Below are 17,060 nucleotides of genomic sequence, written 5' to 3'. Positions count from 1 at the left end.
TCAGCTGTATCACTGACTGGCTGTTTATGTCACTTTGGGATTGCACGAGAGACAAGCAGCAGCCTGTGGCTATAGATAAGCCTTGGGTGGGAAGCCACGCCTGTGGCGATAGCGCAAGTGCCACAGCTCCAGGTCCTGAGCACACACACTCAGAAGGGGTAACACAGATAGGAAACAGGAGTCATGCACCACTGCTCAATAGAAGTGTTCTGCTTGTCATGGAGCACCGAAGTCCTGTGTGACGCTTTCCTGATTTCCATGATGGCATCCACTTGCCATCCATCCAGATCCCCTGAGCCATCCGTGCTTTGCCTCATTGCTGTGTTGCTCTTCGCCATTGTACTTTCTTGATTTCAAAGTGTATGTACTAGTCCTGCTGGAAGATTCTGACCAGGAAATCGATGCTGAAGGCAGTTCCAACTCTCCTGGTGATAATGATGGCTCTTTCATTTGCCTTTGGAATATTTTAGCTGCCCTCGTTATGGGATTGGGATTTACATAAGGTCTTTGATGCTTTAGTGCAATGCTGGAGTATTACCTGCTCTCCAGGCAAGCTTGTAAGACGGAACTAATAGAGTTAAATTTCAGCCAGGGAGATCTAAGCTAAACATTGTGTAAAGCAGCCTAATGCTTTCGCAGAGCAGAGCTTTACAGTCCCGCCAGGATTAGGGGTCCCCCGAATCCCTGCTGCGAGGTGGCGTGGGCCGTGTGCCCTGCGGAGAGGCGCAGGAGGGAGGCAGCGTTGGCGGGACGGCGGCAGGAGGTGCCGGTGCACCGGCAGCGCGGACATGGCGGGGGTAGCCCGGGCGCCCCGCGCTCCGCGGGCTCGCACGGCCCGGAGGGCCCCGCTCCCGCGCGCTCCCACCACGTGGCGCGGCCCGGCCGCGGAGGGGCGTGCCCTGCCGGACCGCCAATCAGAGCGCTGCCTGCCCTCGGCACGGACCAATCAGCGCTCAGCGAACGCACATTTAAACCCTGCTCCCGGGAGCCGCAGCCACCGCGGTGTGACAGGGAGAGGGCGGGTCATGGCCGCTTGCGCCAATCAGAGGCCTGAGCGCGATGATTGGCAGGAGGTTAAACCAATGGGGTTGCCAAGGGTAACGCGGCGTCTCCCCGCGGAGCGGTTGGCGGCGGCGGGGACTCCGCGGGGACAGTCGGGGCCGCCCGGCGCGGGGGCTCCGAGGCGTGGGGCCGCCGCCGCCATGGCCCGAGGTGCGCGGGGCGGAGCGGGCACGAGCGGAGCGGGGCCGGGGCGCGGCGGGGCCGGCGGGGCTGGGCCCGCGCGGCGCGGGGCATCTCCGCGGCGCGGAAGCTCCTCCTGGGAGGTGCGGGGAGCCGGGGCCGGCGGGACTCCTCCCCCGCGCGGTGTGCGCAGCTCGCCGGGAAGGGGCTGGGCCGCCGCGGCTCGCCCTGCCGCATCCAGCCCTTTAAACATGGCGCAGGCCGCGGCGGCCGGGCGATGACCGCGGGCGGCAGCGCCGGACATGGCTCAGGCGCCGATCTTCCCCCGTTGCTCCTAGGGAAGAACATGCCCAAGACCAGGGCGGGTGGCGTGAAGAAGGCAAGCCCCGAGAGCGCCGAGAGGAAGGGCCCTAGCCGCCCCCGGATCGGCGGGGTAAGCAGTGCCCGGGCCTGGGCGGGCGGCTCCCGGGGGTCTCCTGTGCCCTCCGCTTCCCCCCGGTGCCGGTGCGGGCGAGCCGGCGTGCGGGCTGCCCCGGGGAGCCGCGGGGCCCGGGCCTTCGGGAGCCCCTCAAATCATTCAGAAATCGGTTAACTTTAAGTACAATCGGACTCTTTCCATGTTTCCCTGTGCCCTACCGCAGACCGGCACTAGGCTCGGCATTCCCTCCGTGCCATCTTCCCCGTCCTGTCGTTCTGTCACAGGCAGCTGGCCGGAGGCTGCTTGTCTCTTTGCCTTTAACTCCCAGTGGAAGTAGTTGTGGCTATTGCATTAAGTCCTGGAGCCTCTCTGCAGCCTTTCGTGTGTTTTGCTGTGCTGAGAAAATCTCTGCTCTCCGGGGTCTCAAGCCTGGCACAGACAAAGACGTGGCAGCGGCATCTCGGTTGCGCCAAGAGCGCAGCAGGAAGGGAGCTGGGAATGAAGGGAGGAAGCTATGCTGGAAAAATAGTTGTTCGTTTCCTGTTCATGGTGTATTCAAAGCCTGAAGGCTCAGCTGGCAGGTGGACTGCAGTTCACTGCTTTGGGCTTTCTCCCAAAATGCCCCTATTTAAACTTCTTACTAAATCTTGAGGACTTTGAAGCTCAGGGTTCATTGCTTGTATTTGTTAAAATTGAGAGTTTTCCTAGTATTTTATGCTTTGAAGCCCCGTTTTTTTAATAAGCAAGTTTTGCCTTTTATAGGCCTTTCAGAAATATGGGAGGTCAGGGAGTGTCTGTCCTATTTGCTTTTTCTCAGGCTGTTCCATTGTAATCTCGGTCTTTAGTAGTTTATTTTTGGACTAAGATTTGAGCCCGTAACTGGTCTAATTTGGTGTGAATTATGTACATAGGAAGTTTGTTATTCATGACCACGTTAATTATTAAAATTATCCTATCTGTTCTATTGTGTACTTTATTTACTTTTTCAGTGTCTGTGACTGAAATACTGAGGTATTTGTTTAGTCAGCTATATATGACCTTTTTTTAACTACTGGGACCCTTTGTTCCTTGCTTTTCTAAGAAAATGGATGCATATTTTTCTTGTTTTAACTGGCATGCAACGTCTGAAAACGGCTTTTGGTTGAGTCAAATTATAGCCAAGAAAAACTCATTCTGCCCAAGTTGCATCTGTTTGTCCAGACACGGAGATTTCACGGGTGGAATGTGCCTGCCATACCCTGCACAGGCAAACATAGCCAGGTGGCAGGAGGCTGTGAAAGCAAAGGTGACAGGGCTCCACTAATCTTTGCTAAATTTGACACTGCTCACTGTTGGCATCTTGGAGCCTGAGCCGGGGAGCAAACCCCAGGCTCTGTGGTGTCCGGCCATGCCAGAGGGTTTTGCCATTTTCCTGATTGCGCTTTGCATAGACTCTTTAAGGGGCCTTTTTTGCCATAGCCAACCTTTACACTTTATTTTTTATGTCATATAATGGATAAAATATAATACTGTTTATCTCCCATGCTTTGCTGAGAGGTGTCACTCAAGGTAGGCTGTAAAACTGATTCCTCTGCTGCTCAGTTGAGCATATAATTTGCTGCAACAACATTTGACACCTCCTGTGAGTAGCTGGGTAGCTCATACCTCTCTGGCTGTGAGAGCTCTCTACTGGGCCTGGACAATTTTTGCTGCACTATTCATATTTTTTTTGGCTTGTAATCTTTGAGGCCGCCTTCCTCCCCAGGAGCTCAGGCTTGGGGTTTTTTTTAGCACCAAAGTTCATAGTGTGAAGCACAAGGGTGGAGGCTGGAGTTAGCTATGATTACCCCATCCTGCCACGTCTTATTATTTAAATTCTCATAGTGCTCAGCACTATTATGTTTTCACTTAGAAATCACAACCTCAGTGAGGGTGATGCTTCAAACAGTGTAATTTGCATCAGCACAATCACCTCTCAGCCCTGGTTGCTGCAGACTGTTGGGGATGCCAGCTTGAGGTTCCTGAAATCTCTGTGCTGAACTGATTTTTTTTTTTTTTTTTGTGTGGGTCTATTTTAGGAGAATGTGTTTATTGGTCAATCCAAAATCTACAGCTACCTGAATCCCAACAAAGCTCCTGGTGCTCGCCCCCCGCTCCAAGAAGAAAACTCTGTCATGTATCACGAGGTGAAATGTCAGGGCAAAACACTAAAGGAAACCTACAGGAAAGGAGCTGGTAAGATTGAGCTTTGGATTGCTTATCTTGGTGAATGTGCTCCCACTCCCTCAATTCTAACATTTTCATCAAGAAATAAAAGCAGTGAGGAGGAGCCCTCCTCACTGTGGCTGCTGAGAGCCAGGCTTCACAGTGACTAGAAATGGGAGTGTTCTGTAAGTTTATGGAGGGGAAGAAAATCCATCTGGCTTGTGTTTAAAGGAGCATTTAACAGCCTTGGTAATTTGTCAAAAGACTTTGATGCAAACACTTTTACAAGCAGGTATTTTCAGTCCCATTTGATGCAGGGAGTGTCAGGCTTTCTGGACTTGGGGCCTTTAGTTCCTAATTTGGCTCCCCAGTTTTGACAAGGAAGGGAAGATGGCTTTAGCTTGTCCCGCTGCTGAGGCCTTGCAGCTGTGCTTCTTTTCTCCAGTGAGACTGAAGCATCTGTCTCAGCAGATGGGACTGTTAAACCTGATGATTTACTCTACATAAAAACGTTATTGAGCTTTAAACCACTCTCACCTACCTCTGTGTCAGTTATCTGAGAAGGATGTGGTTGTATTGAGGTAGGATGCAAAAAAAAACAAGTAAATGTTGGTTGTGGGGAGTGTAGATTTTTTGTCAGTGCCAGCCCTTTAGCTCCCATGGATTTACCCTGGGTGGCATTGGCCTCTTGGTCCCAACATCTGCAGCTGCTGAACCCAGCAGTGCAGGGTCATTGCTCTCCTTTTTCTCTCATCTGACAGAACTCTAAACCACTGGAATTCATTTAAAGCACTCGGGTATAGTTGGCCCTAAGTTCAGAGTCTTACTCGATTTCCTTGTCCCCAGGAAAAAAGAATGGTGGCAAAATAATTGAAGGTGCTGTGAAACCAGAAGACCAGAAGGATAAGGAGGGTGAGTGCAATCCTTCGGTGCCCTCTGATCAAAACCAAGAAACCGTGGAAACCCAAAAGACTCCCCTGCCTGCAGACTGCAGTGCTGAGGAGGCCAATGCAAAGCCAGCTCAGAAGAAGATGGTTAAAGCAAAACGAGGACCAAGGAAAAAGTAAGTGACTTATGGAATTGGGAAAGGACGGCTGTTTGTTTTCTCAAGAATATCATGCTTTAAAAACGCTGAAATAGCATCCACGTACCTACTTTGCAGAGGACTTGTTTGTCTTGAAAGCAAGGTTAATGTGTTCTATTGTTCTATCATAAGCGAAACATTTGCTGGTCACCTATGGAAGAAAAGAAATTAATGAGCCATTAAGACCTACTTTCCTGTAGACAAATGGGAATGTGTCTTGTCAGAAACAAAACAGTTGGAGGCTTCCTGGCTGAGCTGATACCCTTTCTCGGTATCAGAGTAATATGACCTAACATTAATGAATTCCTTGCCAAGCAGTTTTCATGACCTAAATTTTCGAGTGCCTTCTGGCAAGGCACGCAGGGGGCCCCAGACTTGTAATGTGACCTTCAGTTGATTTCCAACGACATCTCACTTGTATTGTTCAAGAATTAGTACTGGAGTAATGGAAATAGTGTGGGGGAGAAAAGGGGATGTAGCTGTGGCTTGAAGCTAAGAGTACTGATAAAAACCACTGATTCCTATTGATTGCCTTTCAACTTACCAAGCTCAAATAAAAACTTCTTGCATGTACCTTTGCTCTTGCAGTGTAACTTAACAAACAGTCTGAAATGTGTGTGTGTTCTCTTTTTCTTCCTCCTTAGAACACAAGGAAGAACACCAAACCGAAAAGTGACAGATTATTACCCAGTTAGAAGAAGTTCCAGGAAGAGCAAATCTGAATTGGAGGTAGTGCTTCTTGTTAAAACGACATTACTTATAACATGTCTGATTAGCTGAGCATTTGGGGAAGTGTGTAACTATGGTTTCCATTCCAAATGCAAATAAAGTTGTGCACTTGAAGTATTGTTAAGAACATGCTTAAGATTTGGAAATGCTGGACCAGTTTAGAACAGAATCTAGCTGTTTATGTATTTTAAGGGGCAGAAATCTGTCTTTCTGCTGTTCAGTTTACTGGAAATATGGGATGGTTTGGAACAATGAGTGTCACTGGTGGGTAATTTCCTTCCAGCTCTAGAAGAAGCTATCGACAGTATTATGGTTTTGTTTGTTCTTGTTTATTCTGCAGACTGAGGAACGGAGGAAAATAGATGAGCTGATTACAAGTGGGAAAGAAGAAGGAATGAAGGTAACTGCAGTGCCAACCTAAGTAGTCATGTACTGTTTATTATACAGTATATTGATATAATCTATTTAAACAAAGAGTAGCAGAACTCATTCTCAGGGCCCTGTGATTCTCTGATGAAAATGCAGGAAAACTGGAACACACAGTCCTTCCTTCTGAGTGAGCAATGTCCTTTTGAGTGAAGGATGTATGTGCAGCCTCAGTTATAAATACTGAGGGGGCCTTAAGGTCTTCACAGAAATGCACTCCTAAGCTCTTTGATTGGAAGACTTTGTGTGCAGCTACCCAGTAACTCAGAGTGTGTCCCAAACTCATCCTGCATTTCTTCCACTGTGCCATACATTGTGCTTCTACAGCTTTGTCTGCAGTACACACAAATTCCCTTTTGCAGCAGTTTTTTAATGACAGATCATTTCCTAGTAATCAGCATATCTGCAATGATGTAAATCAGCTGGGAAATGAGAAAGTATTTTATTTTCAACTCAACAGATTGATTACATTGATGGCAAAGGGAGAGGAGTAATTGCTACTAAACATTTTAATCGAGGAGAATTTGTGGTTGAATATCATGGGGATCTCATTGAGATCACTGATGCCAAGAAACGAGAGGCTGTGTATGCTCAAGACCCATCCACAGGCTGCTACATGTACTATTTCCAGTACCTCAGCAAAACCTACTGGTAAGCTCAAGTTTCTATTGATAGAGGCTTTGAATGCTTCTAATTCTTTTCTTGTTTTCATGCAAATTTTTTGTTTTTAATGAGAACTGTGAATTATGCAATCTTTTGGAGCACTGATCCATGGTCCGAGAGCCTCCTATAAGTCTGGGCTGTGAGGAATGGTAGGTGACTCAAAGCCCTCTTCTTTGAAGTACAGCACAAGCTATGTGGAGAGCTGCTGTGCTGGGATGAGGCTTGTAGTTCTGCAGTGGTCTTCTGCCTAAATTTATCCTCTTGTAAAATGGACTCCTTTATCTGAGTTGAGAGGAGGTGGTTTGGAAAGAAGGATGGACAGACCCCTTGGAAGAGAAACATTTCTTTTGACTTTGACTGGGTGTCCTTGTTGCTCTAGTCTCTGACACCCACTGCAGTCCAAGCTTTATAATTTTTTTCACATCTGGATTCTGCTATTCCTGGAAACAGGCAGCTCAAACAGTCCAAACGTTTCATTTTCTGGGTTTTGTACTAACTTAAAAATCTCACAGAGTTGTTTCAGTTTCCCTGCCCTGCCATATTATGGCTGCCTATTTAATCATGTTTGTTCTGTATTGTAACATAACATTATGTTTCTCCTTAATTTTTCAAGACTGGTGTGGATTCCTCCTTCTTTATGTGATTTGCACTTTGGGCTTTGTCCACAGGCGTGCCCTTGTCCCAGGCGCAATCCCGTGTTCTGTTCTTGCTCTTTCAGTGTCGATGCTACAAAAGAAACGAATCGTCTGGGAAGGCTCATTAATCACAGCAAGTGTGGCAATTGTCAGACCAAGCTCCACGACATCGATGGTGTGCCTCATCTCATCCTCATAGCTTCCAGGGACATTAAGGCAGGTGAAGAACTGTTGTACGACTATGGAGACAGAAGCAAAGCTTCCATTGAAGCTCACCCGTGGCTGAAACACTAATTCATCTTCCTTGTTTTGGGGTTTTTATTTTTGGACTGAGTGTTCTACAAGGATTCAGTGAATTTTTTTTTTTTTTCTGCCCTCACTTCCCTCAGCTTTCTTAGTGGATGGCTTATGGTCTTCCGAGCTCCTTAAAAACTGCCTTTTTGCTTTGCAGTATTTAAATACCTATTACAGTTTTCCAGGCAGGCTTGAATAATTGATCTTAGATTGCCAAAACTTTTATATCATAAAAGGAAAACCCTCCTTAAAATTCGAATGCTTCTGCCTAGTGACCAGTGCCACTTGAGCAGTGAAAGACTTGCACAGAAACTTAAATCACTGGGGTTGTGCTTCTGCGTTTGCAAGGAAATCTCACGCCCCACTTTGGGGTGCTGAACTTGGCTTTATGACAGAAATACTGCTGTACTCTGACTTGGTCATCCAGTGGCTTGACTGCCTGTCAGACTGCTTTTCACAGCCCAGTGCTGACAGGCCTCTGTGAGATGGATGCTACTGTCATTCGCAAATAATTTGTGGTAGGAATCCGGTTTCTCCTGTGTCATACATTCTGTTGGCATCGAACTTCAAATGCACTGGCACTGAGGGAAAAGGATGGTCAGATTGACTGCTTCCTTTGGAGAAATTACTCCCAGCCAAATGAGGATAAATTTTGATAGACTGGGTTGATACTGATTACAGATGTGAAGATGGAACTTCACAGTGAGAATTAATGTTTGACATTTACTTATTTTCTAAACTTTGAGAAGGTACCTTTTTTATAGTCGATGGCTGATTCTTGGAGGTGTCTCCCAGAGGATTTTAAAGAAGTAAAAACTCTCTCCAAAAAATTTTTATATTACCTTCCTATGCTAATTAGCCACATCAGAAGCTATTTATTTACTGTGAATGCTTGAAGTAGAGCATAGTGGTTCCAAAAATAGGAGTCATCTTCATATGCAGCTTCAGACTGTAGTGATGGAGTTCATGCAGTGAAGAAAGTAGATTCCTTATTGCCTGGTCCTGTAGGTCTGTCCAGCACGTCTGGTCCCTCTGTCTCACATGGCAGTCGAGCTCTTGGCATCTCGTGGATGTTCGGAACGTTTCTGTTGGAGAGCCAAATCTGGGATATAGGCAGGCAATACAATGCAGGTCCTTTATGTTAAAGAGGAATTCTTACCAGTTGGAATTTTTGCCAAGGCAGGCTTGGCATGTGTGTAGATGAAAATGGCTGTGAGCCATCAGCCACGCTTGCTGCTGGAAGATGTCAGCAAGGGATCTGTGGCTCTGTTAATGTCTTCTATTCCTCATGTCTTGAAGGCTGCTGCTGTTCCAGCTGAATGCCCTCTAGACAATCTTATGCTTGCCTATGTGATAGGTCTGATAGCAACAACATCCTGGTTGTGTGCTCCAGCAGCAAGAGAGGTGGCTTAGTGATGTATTTTTTAAATTAAAAACTTGAAGACAATGTCTCTGTAAAATAAAGAATATATTTATTATTGATGAAACGGCTGCTATACTACCTGTCTCCATTGCAGTTTTATGAGCATTTTGAAAGAAAGCTGTGAAAATCATTAGCTATTAAATGCTTTATATTATTTACTGCTTCAACAAGGCAAACTCGTCAGAGCAAGCCTAGGTATTTTCCCATTTCTGAAGGATTAACTGGAGACCTGTTACATTACATGTACTGAGTTTCAGGTAAGCCTCGTTGGCCAACTTGTCTGAGTTGGCACTGATTTTTCTCTGGTCTCAGTAACAGAGACCTCAGCAATGTGTACAGTGTCTTGTTAAACTACAGCACTTCCCTTAAGTCAAAATTGGAATTTTTTTTTTAAATTTTATTTAAACATTTACATGTTCTCTATCAGGTTGAATAGCTTGAAACCTCTGTACTTCAGCATCACTTTTGTAAACAAGAAAGGGGGAAGATCTCCCTGTTTTACATAAAAAGAAAATGTCTTCTCTGAAAGCTTAACTGGTGACTGAGTAGCACTGCGTTGGAGGATGGAAATAAAGCTCATGTTGCACTGCATATGTATCCTTTACTTTTCTAGGAGCGCATACAGAGACCTAGAGATCTGTCTCGATGTACTTCTCACTGGAATGTGTCATTTAGGTGTTTATCTCTGTGCCTAACGGGAAGGCTTCGTCTTCTAACGAGGTGTCACAGGGAAAGACACCCTTGGGTTGGGAGCTAAACTGCTTTTTAAAGGAAATTGGAAAATACATCCCTGGATAAACCATGGAAGAGGATGGAATTCCGATCACATGTCAGCATCTCTCTTCAGCTCAGAGGTGCATCCTGGCTGTTGCTGATTGATTGTTTCTTTGTTTCATTTTTCTGTGCACAAAGCCTCTGCTCAGGCCACGCAGTAACTGCCTTCCCTGTTGCCATGCTCTGGAAAATACACAATGAGGGCATGGCCAAGGCTTATTGATATCTTGAAGATGGCAAAAGGACTTCAGTGGTTCTGTGCCCTGGCTAAACCAGCTGGCTTGGGTCAGCCACCTGTGGTGTGGCCTTGCTAACAGACAGTTGTTCCTGACCTCTGAAGGGAGGCTGCAGCTCTGCCTTCTGCTGAGCCACATTTGCATTGTACAGCTGAGCAGATGTGTGAAGTGCCCTATATTTTTCATGCTGCCAGTGTAGGAGAGGGAATCAAAAGACTTCAGAGCCTGCTTTTATTTCTGAAGAGAGTAAGATCAGAGTTTGATACCTGTCACTGCTTCTTTTATGTCTGTTCAGACTTCTGCTCTGGATATTCTCCCTTTCTAAATGGAGAACCTAATTGGTGTCTTTCAAGCTTCTTTCCCCACTCCTCTGTTTGCCCTATATCCTTCCACTGGTGCTAAATCTCATTACTGGGGCCAATACACAGCTTGTGGCAGGTGATTGAAAGAACAGAGCTTATGCAAAACACAACTCCCTACCACAGGAGACCTTCAGCTGTCAGAAATGAAATGTTTGCTGCATCTGTTCCAGTCTGAGCACTGCCTGCACCTCAGCCCTTCGTGTGGGCAGAGCCCAATTGCAGCAGCTTTTCTTCCTTCACTGTGCTTTTCTCCGCTGTTCATCTCACCCCCAAGCAACCACTTGTGAATGGCACGTCTCTCTTAACTTATCTTCATCTTGCACAATCATCTGAATGTTTTGATAGCTGGACAGGATAAGTGTGCTGTAGTACAGATCATCACAGGCTCTTTTAATAAGAATAAACCCCAACTTTGTATAAATGTTTTATTTTCTACATGGGGGTAATATCTGACAGTAAGAAATACAAAAAGTGTCTGTTTCAAACAGTTTCTGAAAAAGCAGAGTAAAATCTATTCTGAAAGAATATTATACAACACAATTTTAATGAGATTGCTCATTCTCTACAGTAGGAGTGATGCTGCTGCTTCCAATCATTGTCTTTCCCAATGCCTCTGAGGCTCATCAGTGCCATTCTCACCAGCAGCAAAGTCCTTGAAGATACTCATTTTCCATGTTTAAAAGAAAACCTAAAAAAAGAGAAGAAAATCAACAGCAGAAAGGAAACAATAATGTACATCTGGAAAACAAGGAATAGGCAGGGGGCTGGCCCTGTCAATGTGCTATTTTGGGGGACTTTAGGGACAGACCCTGAGCTTGTGGGTTCTGTGTACAATGTAAATAAAGCCTAGGGCCAGCTGGGGTGCTCCCACAGCACCGCCCTGAGGGGCTGGCAGGGGAGGCAAGTATTGAATCATTTTGTTCAGGAATGCTTGCTTTTCCTAGGAAAAAAGTGACTCCCTACTTGCCTGGGTGGAGGTTGCTTTCCTGTGCAGTGCTTTTTCCCCAGGAAGAGATTGCTTTATCAGGTTTTTAACTTTATATGGAGAGCAGAAAACAATATCCAGCCAACTAGACTAAAGCTCAGCATCCCCTCCTGGATTCACTGTGAAAGGAGTGGGCCATGTTCTCACAAATTCTGTCCCAAAAGCTGCAGACAAACTTACAACCGTTTGATGATTGTCTTCTCTTCACTGTCCCTTCTGCTGCCAGCACTGCTGCCGCTGGCTTCCTTTTCCAGTTCTTCAGTTTGGTCCCTTTTCTGTGAGATGATCCCACTGGGAAAAGAAATGGTTTTGTTTATTTTTTGTGGGTTTGTGCAGAGTGTGACAGTGCATGAGTTAGACCTCTCACTGGACACGGGTGAATGGGTGTTCACAGGACAGGGATGGCGGCCCAGCCTCTTCCTTGTAGTGAACTGGAAATAATGAATTATTATCTCTAAATACAGCAATGTAATGGTGCCAGGGCTATGCTTTAATGAGAACACTAAAAAAGTAACAAGCTGACTTCTCCACAGAGAAAAAATGGCAGGTCATAATGGGGGTGAAAGGGAAGTGTGATCACACTTGGATTTGTGCAAAAGTCCAAGGGTAAGAGGAGGGTGCGGACACAAATGGTGAATTTCTGCAGGGGTGGATGTGTGGTACCTCCAGCGCAGCCACACAGGCTCACACCGGGCCTGGGAACAGATGGCAGGTTCCCAGCTCCCCTGCAAGGCAGGTGCCTGTTCCTCTTTCCACCCTACAGAGGAGAGAAGAAAGGCTTTGCCTCGGCTCTAGAATTTGCCATCCCACTTCAGTGTTTCTACAGTCCAGAAGCTGTAACCGCCTACTCCAGGCAACAGTTTCGGTTTGACCAAAGGATGTTTTCCCTGCCTGGAACAGGGTGAGATTTTCCCAGCCTGCACACTCAGTGTTTTCACAGCATGTCCTGAGCTGACCTCAGTCATTTGGAGAGCTCAGTGGATCAAAGCTTGTGACTGCAGTAGCTGCAGGCAAAGAGCAGCCAAGCAACACTCAACTGGATTCGGAAATAAAAACACAGAGCACTTAAAGACTGGTGTGACACCAGGCACAGGGTAATTCTGAGGCAGACTCTCCTCTTGGATAAATGAGACAGTGAGCTGTTGGGTGACACTGCAGAGCTCTAACATCTGCATAGTAACTTCTACCCAGAAATCATGATGAAAAATGCAGCCCCCAAACACCACCAGTCACTTTGAGCCAGTCTCTGAGATGTTTGTTACCTTGTGTTATGCAGAGCTTATTTCCAATGTGTACAAGGCATTTTAGAACATATATTTATCCTCTTCTCCTGCACAATTACTCTTTACTACAATTGCAATTAGGATTTTATGTGACTGTTTAGAGGGAAAACGGGTTTTGGCTTAAGCTGTAACACTGTATGAGGAGATAATCTCACAAATTACTCGACCTGAAAAGCAGCCCTGCCCAGCTCTTGGTGCACAGCATTGTGACTCAGATCACTAAAAACCTGAAAACATTCCCACTGATAGATTTTTAACTTGGCCTGTACTAAACTGTGTAACAGCTGGGAAATCAAAGCAAGAAGCCATTCCACTGCTGCGCAGCAAAGCAGCCAGCTGAGCTGGGGAAGTGCTGTCAGGCAGTTTGTAAATTCTTGGATTTAAGTGTAACTTCTTGGCTTAACCTGCCTGTTACAGCCAAGCCAAAGGGCAGGCTTGCTGTATCCAGGAGGGTGCTGCTGAGATATCCCAACTGAAATCTAATGTGCTCAGACATTTTGTGTCTAGATCAAGAAGTAATTTCATGACCCAAAGAGTTTATAATCCAACCTGATGAGAGGGGGCAGAGGTTGGGAAGGAGAGCCTTTGGGGTGAATGAATTTGTAGCACCAAGATCAAGACCCTTCCCACATCCCACCCTTGACTCACACTGTCTCTCCCTTCAGGAAAGACCAAACCCTTCTCTGAAATCACTTGCTTTGCACAGTTCAAGGGCCTTACACAACCCTCTGTTGGCAGTCTTAAAAACCCCACAGCTTATCATGAATGATGAAAGAGCTCAATATTCTGTTTCTAGATCAGTGCCACACCCCCGTGGGAGCAAAGGACCGGAGATCACCCAGCGTGGTGCTGCAGGAGGAAGGAAAGTTTGACTAAATCTGAGCTGGAAACCCCCCATGCTCTTTGGTATGTAGTGTGGCTTTAGACACAGTGTGTGTGCAGCTGCTGTGACTGCACAGATGAATTCCTGTGCACGAGAACCCAGTCTGGATGTGGAGTGGGAGTAACTCTGCGTAGGCTGAGTGGGACAGTTATGGGAATGGGCTGAGAACTGTGCAGAAGAAAAGGGAGTTTGGTTTTTAAATCGTGTTGCATAGAGACTTCATTGTTCCCCCACTTTTTCTTTGCTCACTTGCATGCTCTGGGGAGCACAGGGGTCACTTACATGTCTGGACAGTGCCTATCCTGACCTAGGGGCCCAAACCTGCAAGACTCTCACCTGATAAGCTTCGTGAAGTACTTGTTGTTAGTGGTATTAGTTCTCTGCTGACTTCAAGCTTTACCTCTTATAGCACTGTAGCTCCTCTTGCACCACCAGAAGCTGAGCTTTCAGCTGGTTCCTCTCTTGCAGTACATCTCGGAGCTCCTGTAACGTGAACCGGGGCCGGTTGGGGTCTGTGAGGTCTATCACCATTTGATCTGGTCCAAGGCTGGGCTGTAAAATTAACAGTGGTGGATCTTGTAACCTCTCAAAAAACAGCATTCACAGAGTAAAATATCTGGATTTTATAAATATGGAATTTTTAGAACTAGTATGAATTCATCACAATCCTGATTTTTTTTTTCCAAGCAGTTAATTATACTTCACATTTTTGTATTCTCTTAGTGACTGTGTTCACCAGCCGAGTATAGGCCACAACTGTGACAGGCTCTGACCACAGTTAAAAGCAAAGTCTCTGTCCCTAGAGTTTGCAATTTACTTGTTAAGAAGATGCTTTTATCAGATTATTCCCAGATGATGAATGAGGCTGAGCCATCTAATGCCACACCAAAATTCCGTGTCAAAAAAAGGTGAGAACTGAACTCTGCCTTTTTTGATTTAAAACCTTTGTAGTTATCAAGACATCCATTTGCCTCACAGGGGGTAAGGAAGCCTCAGTGTTTGCATACAGTTGTCTCTATGGGGCCGGTGCTGTGCAAGAGCTGATCACGGTGGGTTGGGTAGTCTCTGCACTTTGTGCGTGTCTTTGTGCGTGACCGACCCAGCTTTGCCGGGTCAGTCACTGCAGTGAAACGAGCGACGGATGCACAGCATGGCAACCACCCCGAAGAAAGAGCTTCAGGGCTTTCATGGCCAAAGACGGGAAGTGACTTGGTGAGACTCGTCCTGCCGACACAAAACAGACCCCAAGTACCGGCCAGCCCATCTGGTGTGGCTCCGGGCTGGCTCTGCGACCCGCGCATGGTGTGCCCGTGCTGGGGACGGGGCCCGTGCGCCGCGTGCCCCGGCCGCGTCCCGCACCCACCTGCGGGGCGCTCCCGCGGGCCGCCGCCCGCAGCTGCTCCAGCTCCCGCCGCAGGCTGTCCCGCTCCCGCCGCAGCTGCTCCTCGGCCACGCTGCTCTCGCTCACCAGCGCCTCCAGCATCTCCAGCACCCTGACGATCCTGAACTGCAGCCGGGCGCGGGCGGCGGGCAGCTGCGGCCCGGCGCGGAGCTGCAGCAGGTCCCGGCCCACCACGGAGGAGATGTCGTAAACATCTGCGGCCGTCAGCTGGAACGGGCTCTTCTCCAGGGCGCTCTCTGGGCCGCCATCCTCCTCTTCCTCCTCCTCCTCCTCCAGCTCCTCCTCCCCGTCCCGGCCCCGCTCCATGCCCGCCGCACCCCGGCGCTCCCTCCCTCCCTCCCCCGCAGCCGGGCCGGGCGGCGCTGCCGGCGGGGCCGCGGGCGGAGCGGCCCCGCTCCGCTTCCCGCCCTGCCCCTTCCCCTGAGGAGGCACCGCCCGCGCTCCGCTGCCGGTAAGGGACGGGGGCGTCTCCGGCAGCCCCGGGAACCGGCACCGAGGCGGGTGAGCGCATCGGCCTTTCCGCAGCGCCGCGTCCGCCTCGGCGGCTCCGGGAGCGGGCCGGGGGGACTGGCGGGCTCCGGGAGCGGGGAGAGGAGCTGAAATGGAGCCCGGCGGGAGCGGCTGCGGCTCCTCCGGGCCGGCGGACCGGCCCCTGGCCGCCGGGAGAGTCGCGTCCCGCCGAGCCGGGCGGGTGAGGGGACGGGCGGGCGGCAGCGGGGCCGAGGGCCCTCCTCGGCCGGGCCGGGCGGGCACGGGGGAAGGCCGGGGGAGGCCGGGGGAGGATGCGGCTCCCCGACACGGCTCTGTCCCGGCACGTGGACTCAAACAACAGCGACACGGCTGGTTTATTTTCGTGTGTCGCGCTTTGGGGGATTTTTGGATGAACACAGTGCAGTGGTGTTGGAAGCGCTTCTTGCACAGGCTGTTCTGACACAGCCGTGAGCCTGTGCCATGTGTGTTCTCCCCCACTAGACAATGGCTGACTGGGCTCCCATAGCGAAGGAGTACGACCCCCTCAAGGCTGGCAGCATCGATGGCACGGACGAGGAGCCCCACGACCGGGCCATATGGCGGGCGATGCTGGCACGGTACGTACCCAACAAGGGCGTCACGGGAGATCCTCACCTCACCCTCTTCGTGGCGAGGCTCAATTTTCAGACCACAGAAGAGAAGGTAAAGGAGGTCTTTTCCCGCTATGGAGACATCAGAAAGATCCGTCTGGTTCGAGACCTGGTCACAGGATTTTCCAAGGGTTATGCGTTTATTGAGTACAAAGAGGAGCGTGCGCTGCTGAAGGCCCACAGAGATGCCAACAGGCTGGTCATCGACCAACACGAGATCTTCGTAGACTTTGAACTGGAAAGAACTCTCAAAGGATGGATTCCTCGGAGGCTTGGGGGTGGGTTTGGAGGCAAAAAAGAATCTGGGCAGCTGCGGTTTGGAGGACGGGACAGACCTTTCCGAAAGCCCATCAATTTGCCAAATATGAAAAGTGATTTCTATGGAGAAGGATCATCAGAGAAAAGAAACTGGTCTCGTGAGGGAACGAGGGACTGGAGAACAAGGGACCGGGACCATGAGAGGAGCAGGGACAAACGCTGGCCTGAAAGGGAGAGGTCATGGGCTTGGGGTGACAGTGAGAGAGAGAGAGACTCCAAAGAGGAGAGGAGCAGGGGGAGGGAAAGGAAGGACAGAGACAGGAAGGACAGGGATAGAGACCGGAGCAGGGACAGAGATAGCAAGAAGCAAAGAGATGATGATAAGCACCGATAGGTGACCGTGCCTTGTCCTTGGGGTGTGTGACCTGCCCCTACAGCAGCTCGGGGCTGTGACAGCATTCCCAGAACAAGCTGTGGTGTTGCCACCTTATGCCCGTGACTCTGCTGCCAGCAGCTCTCTATGGTTTGGTTCCTACTGCAGTTCAGATGTGTGTCGAATTGTTCTTTAGAGAAAATAAACTTCTGTATGAATGTTTTTGAACTGGTGATTGCTGTAAGAAATGCACCGTGTGTACAGGCATCCCACTGAGATGAGCACACACCTTGTCTGGCTGCCTGGCTGAGGAGTTATCCGTGTGCCAGATGTCCACAGGTCTGT

At 48.7% G+C, this 17,060-nt stretch overlaps 4 protein-coding genes across 8 annotated transcripts in view; 3 read left to right on the top strand and 1 right to left on the bottom strand.

The window, feature by feature from the left end:
- The window catches only part of GTF2H3 (general transcription factor IIH subunit 3), a 111,663-nt gene that overhangs the window by 45,595 nt on the left and 49,008 nt on the right, over positions 1–17,060 (top strand). The gene's annotated exons all lie outside the window — the stretch shown is intronic.
- On the top strand, positions 1,340–14,209 carry KMT5A (lysine methyltransferase 5A). 3 transcript variants are annotated; one of them, XM_068208395.1, is made up of 8 exons: positions 1,340–1,615; positions 3,658–3,814; positions 4,631–4,847; positions 5,513–5,597; positions 5,938–5,997; positions 6,484–6,674; positions 9,810–9,867; positions 13,475–14,209. In XM_068208395.1, the coding sequence occupies exons 1-8, from the start codon at positions 1,460–1,462 to the stop codon at positions 13,601–13,603; spliced, it is 1,053 nt and encodes a 350-aa protein (XP_068064496.1). In that variant the 5' UTR covers positions 1,340–1,459; the 3' UTR covers positions 13,604–14,209. The 3 variants fall into 3 exon arrangements, with proteins under 3 accessions (XP_068064496.1, XP_068064497.1, XP_068064495.1); XM_068208396.1 differs by lacking the exon at positions 9,810–9,867 and having other exon boundaries at positions 1,345–1,615; positions 13,475–13,590; XM_068208394.1 differs by lacking the exons at positions 9,810–9,867; positions 13,475–14,209 and adding an exon at positions 7,405–9,629 and having other exon boundaries at positions 1,350–1,615.
- Positions 10,822–15,313, bottom strand: RILPL2 (Rab interacting lysosomal protein like 2). Of its 2 annotated transcripts, none has more exons than XM_068208399.1 (4): positions 14,925–15,309; positions 13,962–14,113; positions 11,576–11,686; positions 10,822–11,098 (listed from the first exon to the last, which is right to left on the bottom strand). In XM_068208399.1, exons 1-4 carry the CDS (start codon positions 15,267–15,269, stop codon positions 11,074–11,076), a joined length of 633 nt encoding a protein of 210 aa, XP_068064500.1. In that variant the 5' UTR covers positions 15,270–15,309; the 3' UTR covers positions 10,822–11,073. The 2 variants fall into 2 exon arrangements, with proteins under 2 accessions (XP_068064500.1, XP_068064501.1); XM_068208400.1 differs by lacking the exon at positions 10,822–11,098 and adding an exon at positions 12,059–12,152 and having other exon boundaries at positions 11,610–11,686; positions 14,925–15,313.
- SNRNP35 (small nuclear ribonucleoprotein U11/U12 subunit 35) lies at positions 13,485–16,943 on the top strand. 2 transcript variants are annotated; one of them, XM_068208398.1, is made up of 3 exons: positions 13,485–13,584; positions 15,936–16,749; positions 16,780–16,943. In XM_068208398.1, exon 2 carries the CDS (start codon positions 15,939–15,941, stop codon positions 16,734–16,736), a length of 798 nt encoding a protein of 265 aa, XP_068064499.1. In that variant the 5' UTR covers positions 13,485–13,584; positions 15,936–15,938; the 3' UTR covers positions 16,737–16,749; positions 16,780–16,943. The 2 variants fall into 2 exon arrangements, with proteins under 2 accessions (XP_068064499.1, XP_068064498.1); XM_068208397.1 differs by lacking the exon at positions 13,485–13,584 and adding an exon at positions 15,308–15,414.

The sequence above is a fragment of the Anomalospiza imberbis genome, chromosome 18, assembly GCF_031753505.1.
Source record: "Anomalospiza imberbis isolate Cuckoo-Finch-1a 21T00152 chromosome 18, ASM3175350v1, whole genome shotgun sequence".
NCBI classification, from domain to species: domain Eukaryota; kingdom Metazoa; phylum Chordata; class Aves; order Passeriformes; family Viduidae; genus Anomalospiza; species Anomalospiza imberbis.
This window is presented reverse-complemented; position numbering and strand designations above follow the sequence as displayed.